This window comes from Choloepus didactylus, chromosome 23, assembly GCF_015220235.1.
Source record: "Choloepus didactylus isolate mChoDid1 chromosome 23, mChoDid1.pri, whole genome shotgun sequence".
Taxonomy (NCBI): domain Eukaryota; kingdom Metazoa; phylum Chordata; class Mammalia; order Pilosa; family Megalonychidae; genus Choloepus; species Choloepus didactylus.
Window position 1 is genome coordinate 2,056,548 of NC_051329.1, and position 22,817 is coordinate 2,079,364.

Sequence of the window (22,817 nt, forward strand, 5' to 3'; positions counted from 1 at the left end):
AAACAGGACTCTCCCTCACACACCTGAACCAGGACATACCTACAGCATAATCATCTAATACAGGAAAGATAACACTGGTACGGTGGTAGGTTACTGTTGTCTAATTCGCAGGCCATATTCTCATTATGAGAATGGTCCCAGTGTCCTCTAGAGCAGTTTGCTTTTCCCAATGTGCAGGACCCAGCCCCGGAGTACCTGAAGGATTCAGCTGCCACTTCTCTGACCTTCCCTTTGAGCGTCCCCAGGCCAATCCGGCTGTGGTGTTGTGGGTGCCCCTCTGGGCCCTGGGTGGCCGTTGCCTGTGATCACAGGCAGCTTGGGCGTCAGAGGCAGCAGCCGTGCCCTGGACTGTGTGCGTCCCGGGTCATCCCCTCTGGGGGCTGGGACCCAGGGTCACTCGCCGAGACCACCCTCCCTCGCTTGGTTGTGGGTTTGCACAGCAGCATTCTCCTCTCTTACCTGCATGCTCAGTGAGTGATGACTCCAAGACCATCTGAAATCACGTTCACCAGCAAACCCAGGTTTTAGGGTCCATTGGTTTTTTTTTGCCCAAATGGTTATTACTGTGGTGGTTGTAAAGTTACAATTTTTTGGATTTTTCATTCCTTCTACATTTATTAGTTATCAACCTAATGCACAAGAAGAGTTATCCCCCCACCCCTCCTTCCTTCATTATAACCCTCCTGTTACAATTCATCATGATGCTCAAAACCTCCTGGATGTGGCCAGAGGAGCCTCGGTGAGCTGGCTTCTGTGTCCTCTGGCATGTCCTCACGCATTTTGAGCACTTCCTTACCTTCAGGACAGCAGACCATTCAGCTCACCGTCTCCTCGCCTTTCCCAGCTCTGGAAGTGGCCGTTTGTCCGAGAGACCCCTGGTTCTTTTCAGTGAGTTACTGAACACCAAGGTCTGGGTGTGAAGTCTCATTGCCGTTGGATGTGTTTCCAGGGCCTCCCAGCTGCGATGAGGAGCAGTCATGAATCATGTGGGTGGCTAGTTCCAGTCCAGGGCCCGGGGCCTGCCTCTCCTCCTTCCCTGTTTGCAGTCTCCATCCCCTGGTGAGGACCCTGGTTCCTAGCACCGAGTTCTTCCCGTTTGCCCGGTCTCACACACGCCACACAAAATAGATGCAGACTCGCTGCCCTTGTTCCAGCTCCAGCGACAAGCCTGAGGAGAGGTGGCGGTTTCCTTGTGGTGCTTTTTGTCTTCAGGACCCACCTCGCTGAGACAGACCTGCAGAGGTTCCTCTGATTCGTTCTCCCGCCCGGCCACGTACCCGGTTGGCTGTTGGTGTGGGCCACCCGGCTCCCCTTCCCCACCCTCCTTCCCACTGGCTGAGCTTTGCCATGGGCACTGGGCCCTGTGTCCGGGCACTGGCCGGGCCGGGCTCCTCCCCGTGCACCTGCTGCGCCGGAGGGAGGCTTTTCCACCTGTCCGCTTGCTTTGTTCCTGTTGCTGTTTCCATGTAAATTAAGGTATCTCTTTTTGAACATGTTTATTGGCTTTTTATCAAAGATATATGTGTGGATTGTAAAATTTTTCACTGTATAAGCATGAAGGTTTATTTAGGTCTTCTGGTTTCTTCTAATTTCTTTCAGTTAAGTGTGATCATTTTCTGCATAGAAATATTTCATATCTTTATTATAAGATATAAATCTAATAAATTTGGATTTTGCAGTGCTCTTATAAATGGTATCTTTTTGAAAAATTCATTTTCTAAGCTGCTGATACATAGAAAAACCATTCTAATTCTGTATTACTCTTGCATCTTCCAATCTTATTGAACTCAAATTCTAAATTCGAATTATATATCTGTAGATGCATTTGAATGTTCAGTGTGTGATAAATGATGGCAGTTTTATTTCTTCGTCCCTATTCTGTACATTTTGTTTCTTTTCCTCGCCTTATTGTGTGAGCGCCTGAAAGTACATCCTTATCTCGTTCCTACTCTCAGAGAAGAATCCCCACTTTTCACCATGAGGGAGGACGGTTGCCAGAGGGTTTCTGTAATAGCCCTTTAAATTAAGGAAGTTCCCTTCTATTTCTAGTTTGTAAAATGTTTCTGTTTAAAATGAATCGATAGTCAAGTTTTATCAACTGCTTTTTCCTGAGTCGATTGAGATAATCGTGTGTTTTTTCCTCTTTTTCCTTTGAAGTGGAGAGATGCACTGACTGAGTTAAGCCAGTATTGCATCCTGGAGGGAAGCCCCCTGCGGGGCTGTGGCACCTTTTTTACATATTGCTGCATTTGCTTTGTGGTACTTTGTGCCTCTTTTCATGACTGAGAGGAGACAGTTTTGTAAGGTTTTGGAAGAGTTGGTAAGACGGGACTTACTTTTCTCAGCTCCCAAGGCCTGGCTCAGGGGCAGGCAGAAGTGGGAGACCTTCACTTGATGTGCTCATTTCACTCGGTGCACATTTGCCCGGATGAGTTGGTAATAGGAGAAAAGAGGGTTAAATCTCTGCTTTCCTTTTTCAGGTCTAAACTTTAGTCAGGGATTTAGTCAACTATTTCACCAATTGATGTATATACCAGTTATTCTCAAATTTAAGTGTGCACCAGAGTCACAGATTGCCGGTCCCCACACCCCCAGCAAAGTTTCTGGTTGAGCAGGTGCAGGCTGGGCCCAGGACTTTTCCTTTCTCCCAGGCCCCCACCTGATGCTGAAAGTGCTCTGGGGACCGCACTTTGAGAACCACTAGTATAAGCAGTAGTTTTTCTTTACTTGAAAAAACCTGAACATTTACCAAGAATGTTAATATTTTTTTTCAGTTGATTGGATGTTATTTCTGCTGCCTTGTCATAGCTCAGACACCTTATTTTTTTTTTATTTTTAAAGAAACAAAAGAAGAGCTTGAAGATCTGAACAAAGAAATCAAGAAAACTGCTAATAAAATTCGAGCCAAATTAAAGTGTAAGTTTAAAATTTTGATTATGTTTAATTTTTGATGTTGGGGCTATCGGTAATTGGTATTTTCTTTATAATTTTTTTATCCTTTTACATTTTCAAAAATAAAAATTGTGACCACTTCAAAATAAATTTTTATATGTAGTTACAGCAGCAAGCCTGTGTTTATGTTATTCAGAATTCTAGAATTTTTAAACTACCAGCTCTGAAGGATTGGGTATGAGGAGTTAAAGCTTTTGGTTGTTCATCCTTAAATTTAGGAGAGAAGCACTGATTTATATTAGACAAGGTTAAGCATTGACTTATAAATTATTATTCTCTTTTACTGTTACATATTTTCATGACAAGTTGGGCTAAATTTCAGATATTCGAAAAGGTGAAATAGCCTTTAAAATGAATTACCAGTCTTGTCTTTGATGGTTCTTTTAGTTGGTGAGTTCTTTTAAACTTTTATTATAATTCAACTTAGTTTAACAGTGCTTATTATTCAACTTTAAAGCAATGATTTCTGGGTTTATAGCTTTTGTATGGGAATTACTGCTTTTTCTATATATAGTAGGAAGACACATTGTATTGAATTTTACAAAATAGCATGAAATCAAGACTGATCTCATTGTAGAGTAAAAATTCTTTTATTATGAAAAATTTCAAATGTAACCTAGAAGGAGAAAGGCTGCTATCACCAAGTGGATGTCCTCATTCCTCAGCGTTAGCAGCTCTAAGTCAGGTCTTACTTCATCTGTGTTCCCGCCCCACCCAGATTACTTAGGAGCAAATTCCATAATTTCATTTCATTTCATCAGTACATATTTCAGTATGTACTTTTAAAACATAGGATTTTCTTTTCAAAAACATAATAACAGCACTGTTATTATATCTAAATTCAATTAGTTACAATTATTTTGTATTATAAAATACCCAGAGTTTATATTTCCCCCAGTGGTCTTACAGTTGTTTTTTTTTTTAAGTTAGTTTGAATTGGGTTTTGTTCCGGTTTGCTAAAGCTGCCAAAATGCAGTATACCAGAAATGGATTGGCTTTTTTTTTTTAAATTTTATTTTGAAATAAATTCAAAGTTACAGGAACAGTTGCAAAAACAATACAAACCCCATACATAGCATACCGTGACCCCCCTCCCCTGATACCCCGATCCATCAACTTTAACATGCTGTCGCACTGCCATTTCTTTCTTTCCCTCCCTCCCTCCCTATCTATCATCCATCATCTATTGCTCTGTCTTCTGAACATATGAGAGCTAGCTGCACACAGCCTTCAACAAACAATACACTTCACATATACATTTCCCATGAACAAGAACATTCTTTTATGCAATCCCATTAAGCGCAGCTAAGAAGTACAAGAAATTCAACATTGATACAAAACTTACATTCTATATTTCCTTTTTTTTTTTTTCCCTTATGTTCCAACTGTGTCCCTTTGAGCCTCCTGTCCTCCATCCTCAGATCCCATCCAGGATCATCCTTGGCATTCAATTGTCATCTATTTAGACTGTCTTTTTTTTTTTTTCAATTGTGGAAACATATATACAGCCTAAATCTTCCCATTCCACCCCTTCCCTAGCATTCCATTAGTGGGATTAATCACATTTAGAATGTTGTAATGCTATCACCTCCCACCATCCATTACTAGAAATTTCCCTTCACCTCAGACAGCAACCCTACACTCATTTCTTAACTCCCCATTGCCCCTTCCCCCACTTCTCATAACCCACACTCTACTTTTCATCTCTATGGTCATATTCTCTGATAATTTCTTTGTGTTTACTGTGGGACTTAAATTTAACCTCTTAAATCCATAACAATCTTGGTTTTCTTTGATACCAACTTAAATTCAATAGGACCTGTAAACTATGTTCCTATACTCTTCCATTCCCCCGCCTTTATATAGTTCTTGTCAAATATTACATATTTTACATTGAGTCCAAAACCACTGATTTGTCATTAGAGTTTATATATTTTATATCCTGTAGGAAGTAAATAGTGGAGTTACAAATCAAAAATTATTGACTTCTATTTGTATTCCCTTGTGGTCAGAGAATGTGCTTTGAATATATTCAATTGTTGTTTTTTTTTTTAATTTATTGAGGCTTGTTTTATGTCCCAGCATATGGTCTATTCTGGAGAAAGATCCATGATCACTAGAGAAAAATCTGTGTCCTGGTGATTTGGGATGTAAGGTTCTATATACATCTGTTAAAATTCTCTATATCTCTCTCTCTTTTCTTTGTTTCTCTGTCAGTAGGGCTCCCTTTAGTATCTGAAGTAGGGCAGGTCTTTTATTGGCAAAATCTCTCAGCATTTGTTTGTCTGTGAAGAATTTAAGCTCTCCCTCAATTTTGAAGGAGAGTTTTACTGGATAAAGTATTCTTGGTTGGAAATTTTTCTCTCTGAGAATTTTAAATATGTCATGCCACTGCCTTCTCGCCTCTATGGTGGCCACTGAGTAGTCACTACTTAGTCTTATGTTGTTTCCTTTGTATGTGGTGAATTGCTTTTCTCTTGCTGCTTTCAAAACTTGCTCCTTGTCTTCAGTATTTGAGAGTCTGATCAGAATATGTCTCGGAGTGGGTTTATTTGGATTTATTCTATTTGGAGTTCGCTGGGCATTTATGCTTTGTGTATTTATATTGTGTAGAAGGTTTGGGAAGTTTTCCCCAACAATTTCTCTGAATACTCTTTCTAGACCTTTACCCTTCTCTTCCCCTTCTGGGACACCAATGAGTTTTAAATTTGGACGTTTTATTTTATCTATCGTATCCCTGAGATCCATTTCGATTTTTTTGATTTTTTTCTCCATTCTTTCTTTTGTTCTTTCATTTTCTGTTCTTTGGTCTTCTAGGACACTGAGATGTTGTTCAGCTTCCTCTAGTCTTGTATTGTGAATATCCAGAGTATTTTTAATTTGGCCAACAGTTTCTTTTGTTTCCATAAGATCTTCTACTTTTTATTTACTCTTGCAATGTCTTCTTTATGCTCTTCTAGGGTCTTGTTTATGTCCTTTATGTCCTGTGCCATGTTCTTCTTCATGTCCTTTATATCCTGTGCCATGCTCTCATTCTTTGACTGTAGTCCTTTGATTAATTGTGCCAAGTACTGTTTCTCCTCCGATCGTTTGATTTGGGTGTTTGGGATTGGATTCTCCATATCGTTTGGTTTTAGCAAATGCTTTAAGATTTTCTGTTGTTTTTGGTCTCTCGGCATTTGCTTTGCTTGATAGCTGTGATCTTCCAGGACCTCTGCTGAGGGAAGGTTGTGCTACGTCACAAGTGCATGCCGTCCCTCAAGGGAAGCCCCGGGCCACCAGGCCGTGCAGGGGCGCTCCCAGCCTGATGCAAAAATGGCTGAATGGGGCATCTCAACCCCCCACACACACACTTTGCGCACAGCTCCGCCTTCCCAGCTCCGGGACAACTAGCTGTGGTTGCACCCAAGGCCACTGTCCACGGCCGATATTGTGGCGTGTGCGGGGTGCTGTGGGATACACTCCTTGTCAGACTGGGTTTCCTGGCGCAGCTGTGGGCTGTGGGTATGGCCCTGGGCAGGAGTGTCACCAGCACGCCAGGAAGCTGGCTGCAAGGGGTGTGATTTCTTTCTCCCTTTGGCTCTCCCCTCTGTCCCTCTGGCCCCGGGACAATCAGCAGTGGGTGTGGGGAGGGCTATCCTCCACGCCAGACACTGAGGCATTGGCTACAGCCCGCTCCTGCAGTGCTTCACTGCGCAGTGCTTCACTGCGCAGTTCTCACTGCTGTATCTGCAGCCGCTCGCGGGTTTGTTTGTTTTTTATTTTAAAAAGAACTAGTCCATCTCCAAATGCCAACCCGCAGTTTCCCCACACCACAGCGCAGCTGCGGGACTTTCAGCTGACTTACTCACTCGTTTCAGAATGCAGACTCCCAGTTTCACCAAGTGCACAGCCCCTGTGGATTTAGCAGACCTTGTCCGGCTGGTGCATTGCTGGAAGTGGTATTCTGGGTCACTTGCTGGTTTTTATGTAGTTTTTTCATGGAGGTGTTTTTTTGCCCTGTCTCACCTAGCTGCCATCTTAGGTTCTCCGGGCTCATCGGATTGGCTTTTATAAAGGGGATTTACTAGGTTATAAATTTACAGTTCTAATGCCATAAAAAGTATCCAAACTAAGACATCAACAAGAGGATACCTTCACTGAAGAAACGCTGATGGCATTTGGGGCTCCTCTGTCACATGGGAAGGCACATGGCCGGAGTGTGCTGGGCCCCTCCAGGGTTAGCTTCTCATTCTCATTGTTTTCTCCAAACTGTCTCTGGGCTTCTGTCTTAGCTTCTCTCTCAGCTCCTGTGCGTCCTTGCTGGTTCTCCCAGGGTGTTTCTCTTTAAGCATCTGGGGGACCTCTCTTAGCTTCTCTGGAGCAAACTCTGGATTTCTCTTAGCTTTTTTCCTGGTTCTGGTTTCAACAGCTGTCTCCAAAATGTCTCTAGGCATTTTCTCTGTAAACGTTTGGGGGTCCTCTCTTAGCTTCTCCAGGGCAAACTCTGGGCTTCATCTCTTAGCTTAACATCTCCAAACATCCTTCTGTCTGCATCTCCGTCCCTGAGCTCCCTGAAGGACTCCAGTAAACTAATTAAGACCTACCTTGAATGGGCAGAGTCCATGGAATAATCTAATCAAAAGTATCACCCACAATTGGGTGGAAACAAACTAATCAAAAGATCCCACCCACAATAAGTCTGCCCTCACAAGATTGGATTAAAAGAACATGGCTTTTGTGGGGGACATAATAGATTCAAACCAGGATGGGTTCCAGTTAAGACCATGCACTTACTGTGGGTTTATATGGCTCTCCAGACTTTAAAGATCAGTTTCTCCATCTTTTCTTCCTCCTAGCACTCTTTTTCCCTTGGTTGAAGAAAGCATGTCAGTTTTCCTGCAGAATTTGTCAAACATTGGATTTTGCTGATTTCATCCCTCTATTTTCTATTAAACCAGTTTCCATTGTCCTCTGTATTTCCTGTAAATTGGTAGTTAAATTTTTATTTTTAGGGAGTGGTTTTTTAAACCTTTTGCTATATAGCATGTGAAGTATTACATCATTCCAAAGCCAAACCTATAAAACAAGGCATATTCCAAGAAGTCTCGCTTCTCTCCCTGTCCTCTCTGCCTGGCTCCTCCTCCCCCTAAGTGGTAACCGCTTTTAAAAGTTATGGGTTATCTTTCCATCGTTTTTTTTTCTGTGAACAGATATTTATAAGAGTAATCAAACAATTTCCTCTTGATGTATCATCTTCTAGGTAGATTATTTTAAAAGGTCATTTATTCATTAGCTTTAGTTTCATAAGGAATATACCCCAAATATAAGAAAGAAAAGCAATTTGAGGTTTGACTCAAAAACTTTCATCTTTGTAATTTAAAAGGTGAATCCTTTGTGTTTGTTTCTAGCTATTGAACAAAGTTTTGATCAGGATGAGAGCGGGAACCGAACGTCAGTAGACCTTCGGATACGACGAACCCAGGTTTGACGCCAGCCTTGTTTCGATAGGAGGAATGTTGGAGAATCAGTCTTTTTACCTTTTTCTTTCAAACTCAGAATAATTGCTTCTTTCTGTCATGTGCATCTTTACATTTCTGTTTATAAAGGATACAGAATTTAGAGACTGTATCTGTTTATTATGAAGAAAAAAAACTATTCAGCCCATCCACAAGATTATGTTCTGAAGAGCAGAGAATTACCCACATCATTTTGGTGCCTGTGGGTGAAACTGCCCTTTGGCTGTTTATGGGGCGCAGTTGGCCTCAGCCTTCCTGGGCTCCAGACATGGCTCCGCTCTTGAGTAACAAGGCTCCCCAAAGGGCTGACTGCCTGACCCCCTAAACGGGCTTTCTTGTCCGCAGAATGGGGGGTGGAGGGAGGGTAATAATAGCATAATAGGGTTATTGTGAAAATTAAACAAGATAATGCATATAAAGTTCTTGGCATAGAGTCTGCTACAGGACGAGTTTCTATTATTCTTATTTGAAGGTATGGTACAATAGTTTGGAATTTTGATATGTATTGTTTTATCAAAATGTTTTATGTACCACTTTCAATAGAAGAAATGATCATAGTAAGTCATTCTTATTTTTTTTCTGTGTAATTAGCACTCAGTACTGTCTCGGAAGTTTGTGGAAGTCATGACAGAATATAATGAAGCACAGACTCTATTTCGGGAGAGAAGCAAAGGCCGTATACAGCGTCAGCTAGAAATCAGTGAGTAATTGGAAGTTCTGTTTTGGTTAAAAACATATTTTTCTTCCTTAAATTCTCACTTCAGAGTACTTTAAATTCAAGAAAGTTATTCCATCTCTGTTTTAACCAGTATTGTAAAACCTAAAGGCCTTCCATTGTGTCCTGTTCCTTGAATCAACTCAAACTATTATTTAAATCTTTCAGAAAATGCTAGGTGAATGAACTTTAAATTACTTTTAGCTACCATGACTTTTAGAATTTTAATCAAATTCGGGACAGTTCCAGCCATGACTTTTTCAAATGTTTCTTCTGTGCCCCACGTCCTCCTCCCGTCGTTGTCGGGAGACGTTTTCCCCTGGGTCTCTGGTGGTTCTGCACAGCTTGGAGCAGAGGCACACTTCTCCTGTCTGAAGGGTGCCTGTGGAGGGAGCGGCCTGGGAAGATGGAGACAGTGCCTCCCTCTGGAGCAAAGCAGCTTGTTACACAATAAGGCCAGTTGGGTTTGCTGATGCCCCACTATTGAAAAGCAGGATTTCCTAATCTCAGGGCACCTCGGCTGCATCACACCGGGGCTCTTCTGCACCGCCCCCGTGAGGCCTGGGGTCGCAGGAGCCGGCCGTTGTCTCTGACCCCGCAGCCTTGGGTCTTCCTCCCCATCTGTGAAACTGTGGTGGCTAGCTTGCTGCTTGTAAGAAGGGTGAAATCTCCGGCCTTCACAGTTCTTGACAGCTCTTTCTCATCTCCTTCAGAGAGTGTAACTGCACACACATCAGGCTGCTCGGAGCTGCCCCACAGTGAATGATGCTCTTTTAAGTGTTGTTAAAATTCTTTTTTCCATGTGTTTCATTGGATAGTTTCCATTGCTATGTCTTCAATGTCTCCAAGTTTATAAATCTTTTCTTCCCTGCCTGATCTGCCTTTAATCCCATCCAGTGCATTTTTCATCTTGGGCATTGTAATTTTCATCTCTAGAAAGTCTTTGAAGTCTTACTTTCAGGGGGACCAGTGCACCTTTTAATCGAGGACGTGTAACGCCTCCCGACTGAGGCTGTCTGAGCATCCTACCCAGTAACCATGAATCATGGAGCTCTCCGGTCTGGCTGTGGGAACAGCACTGTTCCCAGCCCTGTTTCCTCTGACCCTTTGAGTGGCCCTGCACACACGTGTGCTGGTCAGGGCCACTGAGTCCTCTAGGGGACCCTTGCCGATCTCCAGGGTGCCCCCTGTGCCTCTCTCTCCTCTCTAGCACCCCGTGCTGTGGACTCCTGCTGCCTCTCGGCTGTGTGCGCCCCACTGGGGGAGTCCACTGGCCCCACCTGGCTTACCCCTTGCCGTGCGGCAGCCTGGAGACTCGTTTGTTTTTCTTCTCTCAGGATTCACTCTTCATTGCCTGTGTCTTGAAAAACCAGTGTTTCATAGATTTTATTTGGTTTTGGTTATTTCAGTGGAAGGGCAAACGCAGTCCCTGCTTTCCATCTTGGCTGGAAGTGGAGGTTCAATCATAATGTTGATCATATTGTTTTCTTATTATAAATTGTTTTAAAACAACTACTTTAGTGAATTGTTGCTATTTAAGATAGTTTTTAAAGTGAGGGAGTCATGGTTGGCACCTAAATTACTGGCTGAATTTTGAGAGTTTTCATATATGACATAAAATCCTTTTTAGCTCAGAGTTCCTTAGGTCTTACTCCCCCTTCCCTAAGTGTCATCCCGTTTTCCCTCCTCCATGCGAATCATGCAATCTAGTCACAACGGGTCTAAAAAGCTTTCCTGAGTTATTTCATCCCTGCTCACCGTATTTCTTTTCCAACATTTCCCCTATTGAAATCAGTCTCATATATCAAACGCAATAGGGTATTTTTTTTTTTATAAACAAAATATCATACACATATTGGCAGTTTTAAAAATAATTATTTAGGGTCTGTTAAATTCTAAATCTTTGTGTGGCTTTCTTTAACTCTCTGCACCTAGAAGTATTTTTTCCCCTTTTGTTTGGTCCTTAAATCCGCCCTGTCATTGGACAGATTTCTTACCTTGTGTTTCAGGACATCTTTTCATGTTTCTGCTTTATTTCTTCACTGGTGAGTGAGTTCCTAGGGGCAGGGGCCTTTATCAGATAAAGTGTGAATTGTGAAATTGCGTTTCACAATTCAGAATTTTTCAGATTTTAGGAAGATACTACAGTAGATATGATGTGTATTATATAATACCCTGCTGGGTCTGGACTCTGTCCTAGAATCAAATTCATCAGTGTATCTCCAGTGAAGCATATGAATATTCACAATAAGTGGGATAAATTAAGATTGTAAATAGCCTCAAGTTGGTTTAGGTCAGATTTTGCCACGAAATGGATTTTAGCACCAATTTTAGGAAAAAAAAAACAGTTTTCTTAACATTTTGGATTTCAGAATTGTGGATAAGAAATTGTGAATGTTTATTACTTTTTATGCTCCATAACACCAGGCTGTTTCTTTATATAATAGTTAATCAGTAAAAATTGACTTAGTAGAAATTGACTTAGTAATCACAACTTTTAAATTATGTTGGTGGAAATGGGAAGAGCTTTGATAATATGAGAGATGAACAGCTTTTTAGTATTGATGATTATATTTTAAACTGTTTCAAAACAAATTTCATCTTCCTTAAAAAGCAAGGAAAAACTCGAAATCTTATAGGCCTGTTTTGAATAGATTTTTAATTTGCTTGAGAATTCTCTCCCCAAAAATAGTATAACATTAAGTAAATGAGTTTTGCAATTTACTGACTATTTCCATTAAATGACATTTTAATAATTTCATTGAGATTTAATTCACATACTCTGTGAATGCTGTTTATTTACAGTATGCGATTCAGTGTGTGTGTGTGTGTGTGTGTGTGTGTGTGTGTGTGTGTGTTCTTTTTTTTTTTTTAGTATATTCAGAGCTGTGCAACTATCACCATAATCAATTTTACAACATTCTCATCACACCCCCCACCAAAACCCTGTCCCCATGATCAGTTACTCCCATTCTCTCTCCCTCTTGCCCCTATCATCCCCAGTCTGCTCTCCGTCTCTATGGATTTACCTGTTCTGAATGTTTCTTATAAATAAAGCCTTACAGCATGTGGTCCTCTGTGGCTGGCTTCTTTCACTCAGCATGGTTCAGGGTTCTTCCCCGTTGCTGCAGGTTTCAGCACTTCCCTCCTTTTCATGGCTGCATGGTTTCCCGTTGTATGGACGGACCACATCTGTGTGTCCAGTCTTCAGTTGTTGGACACTTGGTTGTTTTCACTTTGCGGCTGTTATGAATAATGCTGCTGTGAACATTCACATTAAATGATATTTTAATTATTATGATAGCTATCTATTTAATTTTTTAAAGCCATTTTACTGAAATTCAAATACCATACAGTCCATCTAAAGTATACAATCATTGTCTTCTAGTATATTCACAGTTGTGCATCCATCACCAAAGTGAGTTCTAGAACATTTTCACCCTGAAGAGGGTTCACTATGTTGTGCAGTCCCATATTTCATCCCCTAGCTTTCCTTCTAGTGACATTCACGACCCTAGACTTCCCTTTTCAACCACAATCACACCACGTATCATCGCTGTTAATTACAGTCACTATTATGTGCTCCCATCACCTCCATCCATCTCCGAACATTTACAATCAACATTATTACGTGTTCTGCAGAAATTAACCATCAGCTCCCCATTCTCTGTCCTCATTCTGTCTTCTGGTGACCTATGTTGTAGATATTCACACCCTGAGTTTGTTAGTTATAGTTAGTTCATGTTAGTGAGGCCGTATAGTATTTGTCCTCTTGTGTCTGACTTATTTCACTCGACATAATGTCTTCAGGGTTCATCCATGTAGTCACATGCAACATAGCTCCATTTCTTCTTCCAGCTGCATAATATTCCATCAAAGGTGTATACCACATTTAGTTTATCCGTTCATTGGTTGAGGGACACTGGGTTGTTTCCATCTTTTGGCAATTGTGAATAATGCCACCATGACCATCGGTGTGCAAGTCTCTGTTCGCTTCTCTGCTTTCAGTTCTTCTGGGTATATACCTAGTAGTGGGGTTGCTGGGTCATATGGCCGTTCTATATGTAGCTTCCGGAGGAGCTGCCAAGCTGTCTTCCACCGCGGCTGCATCATGCTACATTCCCACCAACAGTGAATGAGTGTGCCTGTTTCTCCACATCCTCTCCAACACTTGCAGTTTTCTGCTATTTAAATGGTGGTCATTCTAGCAGGTGTGCAATGACATCTTATTGTGGTTTTGATTTGCCTTTCCCTAAAAGCTAGTGATGTTGTGCTTTTTAGCCATTTATATATGCTCTTTGGAAAAATATCTATTCAGGTCTTTTGTCCATTAAAAATTTTTTTTTTTTTGTCTTTTTATCATTGAGTTGTAGGATCTCTTTATATATCCTGGATATGTGGTTTCCAAATATTTTCTTCTATTGAGTCAGCTGCCTTTTCACTTTCTTGACAAAGTCCTTTGAAATAGAAAAACATTCATTTTTGAGGAAATCTCATTTACCTATTTCTTCTTTTGTTCCTTGTGTTTTGGGTGTAAGGTCTAAGAACCACCTCCTACCATGAGATCGTGAAGATGCTTCCCTACATTTTCTTCTAGGAGTTTTATGGTCCTAGCTCTTATACTTAGGTCTTGGATCATTTTGAGCTAATTTTTGTACGAGGGGTGAGATATGGGTCCTCTTTCATTTTTTGGGTTTTGGATATCCAGCTCTTCCAGCACGTTTGTTGAAGAGACTGCTCTGTCTCAGTTGGATGGACTTGGCAGCCTTGTCAAAATCAATTGACCTTAGATGAGAGGGTCTGTTTCTGAACTCTCAATTCTATTCCATTTGTCAGTATGTCTATCTTTATGCCAATACTATGTTGTTTTTATCAGTGTAGCTTTGTAACATACTTTAAAGTCAGGAAGTGAGAGTCCTCCAATTTCATTTTTCTTTTTCAAGATGTTTTTGGATATTTGGGCCCCTTACCCTTCCAAATAACTTTGATAATTGGCTTTTCCAATTCTGCAAACTGGGCTGCTGGAATTTTGATTGTGATTGCATTGAATATGTGACTCGATTTTGGTGGAATTGACATCTAAAGGGTATTTAGTCTTCCAATCCATGAACATGGAATGTCCTTCCATTTATTTAGATCTTCTTTGATTTCTCTTAGCAATGCTTTGTAGTTTTCTAAATACAGGTCCTTTATATCCTTGGATAGTTTATTCCTGAGTATATTCCTTTATTCTTTTTATCTGCTATTGTAAATGGATATTTTTTTCTGATCTCCTCAGATTGCTCATTACTAGTGTATAGAAACCCTCCTGATTTTTGCATATTAAACTTGTATCCTGCCTCTTGCTGAATTCATTTATTAGGTCTAGTAGCTTTGTTGTACACTTTTTTGGACTTTCTAGGTATAGGATCATACCACCTGCAAATAATGAAAGTTTACTTCTTCCTTTCTGATTCGTATGCCTTTTATTTCTTTTTCTTGCCTAGTTGCTCTAGCTAAAACTTCTAGCACAATGTTGAATAACAGTGGTGACTGTTCCCAGTCTCAAGGGGAAAGCTTTCAGCCTCTCAAATTGAGTATGATGTTAGCTATGGGTTTTTCATATATGCTCTTTCTCTTGTTGAAAAAGTTTCCTTCTATTCCTATCTTTAGAAGTGTTTTTTATCAAGAAGGGATGCTGGATTTTGTCAAACGCCTTTTCTGCTTCCATTGAGATGATCTTGTGGTTCTTCTTCAATTTGTTAATGTGGTTATTAGATTGATTGTCTTGTGTTGAAACACCCTTGCATACCTTGGATAAAACCCACTTGATAATGTTGTGTAATTCTTTGAATGTGCCGTTGGATTCTATTTGCAAGGATTTTTTTGAGGATTTTTGCATCCATATTCACTAAAGAGGTTGATCTGTAATTTTCCTTTCTTGTAGTATCTTTATCTGGTGTTGGTATTAGGGTGATGGTGGCTTCATAGAATGACGTAGCTAGTGTTCCCTGCTCTTCAGTTTTCTGGAAGAGTGTGAGCAGGATTGGCATTTATTCTCCTTGGAGCCATCTGGTCCTGGGCTTTTCCTTGTTGGATGGTTTTGGATCACTGTTTCAGTCTCTTTACTTGTGATTGGTTTGTTTGGGTCTTGCATTTCTTATGGAGTCAGTGTGGGTTGTTTTTATGTTTCTAGAAAATTGTCCATTTCATCCAAATTGCCTAGTTTGTTGGTGTACAGTTATTCATAGTATCTTCTTATGATCTCTTTTATTCTATGGGGTCAGCAGAAATTTTAAAATTCAGTTTTACTGAGATATAGTCACACACCGTACAGTCATCCATGGTGTACAATCAGTTGTTCACACTACCATCCTATAGTTGTGTTTTCATCACCCAATCAATTTTTGAACGTTTTCCTTACTCCAAAAAGAATAAAAATAAGAATAAAACTAAAAGTAGAAAAGAACACCCAAAGCATTACACCCCCCTATCCCACCCTATTTTTCATTTATTTTTGTCCCTATTTTTCTACTCATCTGTGCATACTCTGAATAAAGGGAGTGTGAGCCACAAGGTTTTCACAATCACAGTCACACCGTGTAAGCTACATAGTTATGCATTTGTCTTCAAGAATTAAGGCTACTGGGTTGCAATTCGACAGTTTCAAGTATTTCCTTCTGGCTATTGCAGTACACTAAAAACTAAAAAGGGATAACTAGCACATAAGAATGCCCTCCAGAGTGACCTTTGACTCCATTTGAAATCTCTCAAATACTGAAACTTTATTTTGTTTCATTTTGCTTCCTCCTTTTGGTCAAGAAGATTTTCTCAGTCCCACAGTGCCAGGTCGAGGCTCATCCCTGGGAGTCATGTCCCGCATTGCCAGGGAGATTTACACCCCTGGGAGTCATGTCTCACATAGTGGGGAGGACAGTGAGTTCACCTGCTGCATTGGCTTAGAGAGAGAGAAAGAGAGAGAGTGCGTGCCACATCTGAGCAACAAAGAGGCTCTCTGGGAGAGAGTCTTAGGCACAATTTTAAGTAGGTTCAGCTTCTCTTTTGCAGTAACAGTCTTCATAAGAGCAAGCCCCAGGATTGAAGGCTCATTCTACTATATTGTTAGTCCTCAATGTTTGTGAGAATACCAGTAATAATCCAGGTGGGGACGTCCAACATTTCCACACTTTCCCCCAGTTCCTCAGGGGGGCCCTGCAAATATATTTTTATTCTCTGCCCAGATTACTTTGGGATGTATCACTATTTCACATGACTCATAGAAACCTATCAGATCTCACTTCCTATTCAAAGTTCCATGTAGTTGTGGTGTTTGAATAAACCAACTGTACAAGTTGAATTATTTAGTGTGCTGCAGAAAATATAGATCCTGCACCAAATAAATATCTCTTCCCTTGGTCTCACACAGAAGTTGAAGTTTAAAAACACAGTCAGTCTCATCCTTTACCCTTTGGCATGATTTGCCTTAGTTTTAACCAGATCCGCTTCATTCATATCTGTAATTGAGGTCTGGACTCTCTTTCAGCTTTTTTAACCATTGCTGTATGAGGTAATACTGACATTCATAGCTGCAGAGCTCTAGCTCTGAGTCTCAGGTTTCACACAGACACCCAAAGTTCCAGAGACCTACCAGGTTATGCACAAAGAGCTCAGCATCTCAGAATTTGGAGATAACCATTACAACTCAGGAATAGATGTGACTGCTGCAAGAGCTTACAATCTAGGGACCATTGCAATAAGCCTTCCCCTGATAAACTGTGCTCTAAGATTCAATTCTCAGAGTTTACACATTATAGTTAGTCCATAATAGTGAGGCATTATAATGTTTGTCTTTTCATTTCTGGTGTACTTCACTCAAAATGCTGTCCTCAAGATCCATTCATGTAGTTGAGTGTCTCACAGCTTCATTCCTTCTTGCAGCTGCTCAATATTCTATTGTATGCATACACCATTCTGTTTATCGGTCGATGTACCTTAGGCCATCTCCATCCTTTGCAAATCTTGATACTGCTGCCATAAACACCAATGTGTAAATGTCCATTCGTGTCATTGCTCTCAGATCTTCCAGGTGTATACCCCATAATGAGGTGGCAGGACCTTATGGCACCCACATACTTAGTTTCTTGTGGAACCACCACAGTGTCCTCCAGATAGGCTACACTATTCTACTTCCACTAGTGAATAGGTACATTCCTCTCTCCATGTTTTCTCCAACACTTGTATTCCTCTCTTTATATTTTTCCCTGCAATTTTATATATACATATTTACATACCATACAATCATCCACAGTGTACAATCAGTTGTTCACAGTATCATCATATAGTTGTGCTTTCATCACCACAGTCAGCACTTGAACATATTCATTACTCCAAAAAAATTTTTAAGGAATAATAAAACAGATAAAAAATTAAAATACCATACAATCTTTAAGATACTTCCCTACATTTTCTTCTAGAAGTCTTGAGGTCTTAATGCTAATGTTCAGGTCTTTGATCCAGTTCAAGTTAATTTTTGTATAAGATTTGAGAGAGGAGTTCTCTTTCATTCTTTTGGATATGGATATCCAGTTCTCCAAACACCATTTATCGAAGAGGCTGCTCTGTCCCAGTTGCTTTGGCTTGACTGCTTTATCAAAGATCAGTTGTCTGTAGATGAGAAGGTCTATTTATGAACACTCTGTTTGATTCCATTGTTCAGTATATCTGTCTATGCCAGTACCATGCTGTTTTGACCACTGTAACTTTGTAGGATGCTTCAAAGTCAAGTGGTGTGAGATCTCCCACTTCATTCCTCTTTCTCAAGATATTTTTGGCTATTTGGGTACCCTGCCCTTCTAAATAAATTTAGTTATTGGTTTTTATATTTCTACAAAGTAAGTTGGGATTTCAATTGGTATTGCATTGAATCTATAAATCAGTTTAGGCAGAATTGACATCTTAACTATATTTAGTCTTCCAATCCATAAACATGGTATGTTTTTCCATTTTTTAAGGCCCTATTTGATTTCTTTTAGCAGTTTCTTTTAGTTTTCTGCGTATAGGTCTTTTGTGGCCTTGGTTAAGTTTATTCCTAAATACTTGATTCTTTTGGTTGCTATTGTAAATGGAATTTTTTCTTGATTTCCTCCTCCTGTTGTTCATTACTTTTGTATAGGAACACTACTGATTTTTGCATGTTGGTCTTGTAGCCTGCCCCTTTGCTATATTCATTGATTAGCCCTAGTAGCTTTGCTGTAGATTTTTCTGGATTTTCTACATATAGGATCATGCCATCTGCAAACAGTGAAAGTTTTACTTCTTCCTCTCCAATTTGGATGCCTTTTATTTCTTTTTCTTGCCTAATTGCTCTAGCTAGAACTTCCAGCACAATGTTGAATAACACTGGTTACAGTGGGCATCCTTGTCTTGTTCCTGATCTTAATTAAGTCTGATATTAGCCATGGGTTTTTCATATATTGCCTTTATCATATTGAGAAAGTTCCCTTCCATTCCTTTCCTTTGAAGTGTTTTCATCAAGAAAGGATGTTGAATTTTGTCAAATGCCTTTTCTGCATCGATCGAGATGATCATGTGGTTCCTCCACTTGATATATTGATGTGGTGTGTTACATTAATTGATTTTCTTGTGTTGAACCTGACTTGCATACCTGGAGTAAATCCCACCTGGTCATGGTGTATGATTCTTTTAATATGCCTCTAGATTCTATGTATTAGTATTTTGTTGAGGATTTTTGCATCTATATTCATTAAAGAGATTGGTCTATAATTTTCTTTTTTTAAGATTTCTTTGTCTGACTTTGGTATTAAGGTGATGTTGGCTTCAGAGAATGAGTTGGGTAGCTTTCCCTCGTCTTCAATTTTTTTTGAAGAGTTTACACAGGATTGGTACTAATTCTTTCTTGAGTGCTTGGTAGAATTCACATGCAAAGCCATCTGGTCCTGGGCTTTTCTTTTTTGGGAGCTTTTTGACGACTGACTCAATCTGTTTACTTGTGATTGGTTTGTTGAAGTTGTCTATTTCTTCTCTAGTCAATGTTGGTTGTTCATGTTTTTCTAGAAGTTGTCCATTTCGTCTAAGTTGTCTAGTTTATTGGCATATAGTTGCTCATAGTATCTTCTCATTATCTCCTTTATTTCTGTGGGGTCAGTAGTTATATCTCCTTTCCCATTTCTGATTGTATTTATTTGCATCCTCCCCCCCCCCCACTTCGATAGCCTCAAATAACCAACTCCTGGTTTTGTTGCTTCTCTCTATTGTTTTCCTGTTCTTGATTTATTTCTGCTCCAATCTTTATTATTTCTTTCTTTCTGTTTGCTTTGGGGTTAGTTTGTTGTTCTTTCTCTAGTTCCTCCGGGTAAACAGTTAATTCTCATTTTTTTTTAAATTCAGTTTTATTGAAATATATTCACATAACCATACAATCATCCATGGTATACAATCAGCTGTTTACAGTACGATCATATAGTTATGTATTCATCACCACAATCTATTTCTGAACATTTTCCTTACATCAGAAAGAATCAGAATAAGAATAAAAAATAAAAGTAAAAAAGAACACCCAAACCATCCCCCATCCCACCCTATTTGTCATTTAGTTTTTATCTCCATTTTTCTACTCGTCCATCCATACACTAGATAAAGGGGGTGTGATCCACAAGGTTTTCACAATCACACTGTCACCCTTTGTAATCTACATTATTATGTAATCATCTTCAGGAGTCCAGACTTCTGGGTTGGAGTTTGGTAGTTTCAGGTATTTACTTCTAGCTATTCCAATACATTAAAACCTAAGAGGTGTTATCTACATCGTGTATAAGAATGTCCACCAGAGTGACCTCTCGACTCCATTTGAAATCTCTCAGCCACTGAAACTATTTCGTCTCATTTTGCATCCCCCTTTTGGTCAAGAAGATGTTCTCAATCCCACGATGCTGGGTCCAGATTCATCCCAGGAGTCATATCCCGCGTTGTCAGGGAGATTTACACCTCTGGGAGTTGCAGCCCATATCCTCTTAATGTGTTCCACGCCTGCTGAGGAGGCTGCCTTATGATACATAAAAAAGATGAGCATAGAGAAGCAGCCATGGTGTGCAAATGGCAAGAACATTAGGAATCCCCCTCAAATATTCTAATTTAATAACTGTTATACAAGATTGTGAAGCTTATGCCTGGCTTCACCCTTTCAGTACCGTATAATAGTGGGCATATACATGAAGCCAATATGCCTCTAAAGAATTTGACAAAACTATGGTGACAGAATACCTTCATGAATTTCAAAATTCATGCAAAATTAAATCATTGTGTTTTTTTAGGGGAGGAAAAATGTAATACCTATATGTTCCAATAATCCTTGTCAAAAGATTGTTTATTACTGTTTCAAAATGCATTGACTAAAGTGTTTTAAATTTAGCATTCTGACAAGTTTGAAGTTAATGGTAATTGTATGTTGTAAGAAGTTTGCCTGAAAAAAATTCTAAAATCATTTTAGTAACTTTTAATATAAAATCTTAAAAATGTGTTTTTGTCAGAAAGAAAACAGAAAGTAGTTTTGCCCAGGTCTATCTTTAAAAAATTTTTAAGTCTTGGTCAAACAAAAGTTTAGGTTCCTCTCTAAAAGTAAAAAAGTTTCCTAGGATTGTTACTCTGTTTGTTGTTGTTGTTGAAAAACATTAATTTATAAATCCAAAAAGTTCAGTGAACTCTAAGTGAGATAAACTCAGAGTGATCCATATCTAGACACATCATAATCAGTGTCAAAAGGCAAAGACAAGGAGAGAGTCTTGAAAGCATCAAAGGAAGAAAGACTTGTTACATACAAGGGATCCTCAATAAAAGTAACAGCTCTTTTCCCATCAGAAACTGTGGTGGCCAGAAGGAGATAACATACTCAAATTTCTGAAAGAAAAAGACTGCCAGTGATAGAATTCTATATCTGGCAAAACTGTTCCTTCAAAAGTGAAAAAGAAATTGACATTCCCAAATAAGCAAAAACTGAGAGACTTTATCATCAGCAACCTACACTATAAGAAATGCTACATAGAGTGCTTCCCTGAAATGAAAGGACATTGCACAGTAACTTGAATTCACACGAAGAGACAAAGAACACCAGTAAAAGAAACTACATAGGTAAATATAAAAGCAGTATAAATTATATATTTATAACTCCTTTTTTTCTCCTATATGACTTTTTTTCCTTTTGTCTTTTTTTTTATTTTGAAATAAATTCAAAGTTACATGAATAGTTGCAAAAACAATACTAGCCCCATACACAGAATTCCATCATTCCCTGACCTCCTTCCCCCGATAGCTCAATCCACCAACTTTAACATGCTGTCACATCACTCTTTCCCTCCCTCGCTATCTATCATCCATCATCTATTGCTCTGTCTTCTGAATGTATGAGAGTTAGCTGCACACATCCTTGAACATAAGCTATAATTCACGTATACACTTCCCATGAACAAGAACATTCTCTTATGTAATTCCATTAAGCACAGCTAAGAAGTATAAGAGGTTCAACAATGATACAAAGCTTACATTCTATATTTCCTTTTCCTTATGTCTCAACTGTGTCCCTTCGAGCCACCTGTCCTCTATCCTCCAATCCCATCCAAGTTCATCCTTAGCATTCAGTTGTCGTCTAGTTAGACTGTCTTTTTTATTTTTTATTTTTTCAGTTGTGGAAACATATATACAGCCTAAATCTTCCCATTCCACCCCCTCCCTAGCCTTCCATTAGTGGGATTAATCACATTTAGAATGTTGTAATGCTCTTTCCCACCATCCATTACTAGAAATTTCCCTTCACTTCAAACAGCAACCCTACACTCCTTTCTTAACTCCCCATTGCCCCTTCCCCCATTTCTCTTAACCCAAACTCTACTTTTCATCTCTATGGTTATATTCTCTGATAATTTCTTTGTGTTTACTGTGGGGCTTAAAATTAACCTCTTAAATCCCTATCAATCTTGTTTTTCTTTGATACCACCTTCACTTCAATAGGGCACATAAACTATGTTCCTATACTCCTTCATTCCCCCACCTTTATATAGTTGTCTAAAATTACATATTTTACATTGAGTTCAAAACCACTGATTTGTCCTTAGAGTTTGTGTATTTTTTATCATGTAGGAAGTAAATAGTGGAGTTAGAGTTCAAAAATTATTGACTTCTATTTGTATTCCATTGTGGTTGGAGAATGTTCTTTAAGTATATTCAATTTTTTTTTTTTTTTAATTTCTTGAGGCTTGTTTTATGTCCCAGCTTATGGTCCCTTCTGGAGAAAGATCTGTGATCACTAGAGAAAAATGAGTGTCCCAGTGATTTGGGATGTAAGGTACTATATATGTCAGTTAAAATTCTCTGTATCTCTTTCTCCTTTCTTTGTCTCTCTGTTGGTAGGGCTTCCTTTAGAATCTGAAATAGGGCAGGTCTTTTATTGGCAAAGTCTCTCAGCATTTGTTTGTCTGTGAAAAATTTAAGCTCTCCCTCAAATTTGAAGGAGAGTTTTGCTGGATAAAGTATTCTTGGCTGGAAATTTTTCTCTCTGAGAATTTTAAATATGTCATGCCACTGCCTTCTCGCCTCCATGGTGGTCGCTGAGTAGTCACTACTTAGTCTTATGTTGTTTCCTTCGTATGTGGTGAATTGCTTTT

The 22,817-nt window shown here is 39.5% G+C and overlaps 1 protein-coding gene across 5 annotated transcripts in view; it reads left to right on the forward strand.

The window, feature by feature from the left end:
- STX2 (syntaxin 2) overlaps nt 1–22,817 on the forward strand; it is a 65,796-nt gene that overhangs the window by 25,352 nt on the left and 17,627 nt on the right. For all 5 annotated transcript variants that reach the window (XR_005214022.1, XR_005214023.1, XM_037817091.1 and 2 more), the window contains exons 4-6: nt 2,842–2,916; nt 8,343–8,416; nt 9,042–9,150. Coding sequence is in view for 3 of the 5 variants with exons in the window: in XM_037817091.1 (XP_037673019.1) it covers nt 2,842–2,916; nt 8,343–8,416; nt 9,042–9,150 (258 nt within the window). In the remaining 2 variants the exon portion in view is untranslated. The remainder of the gene's footprint in view (nt 1–2,841; nt 2,917–8,342; nt 8,417–9,041; nt 9,151–22,817) is intronic.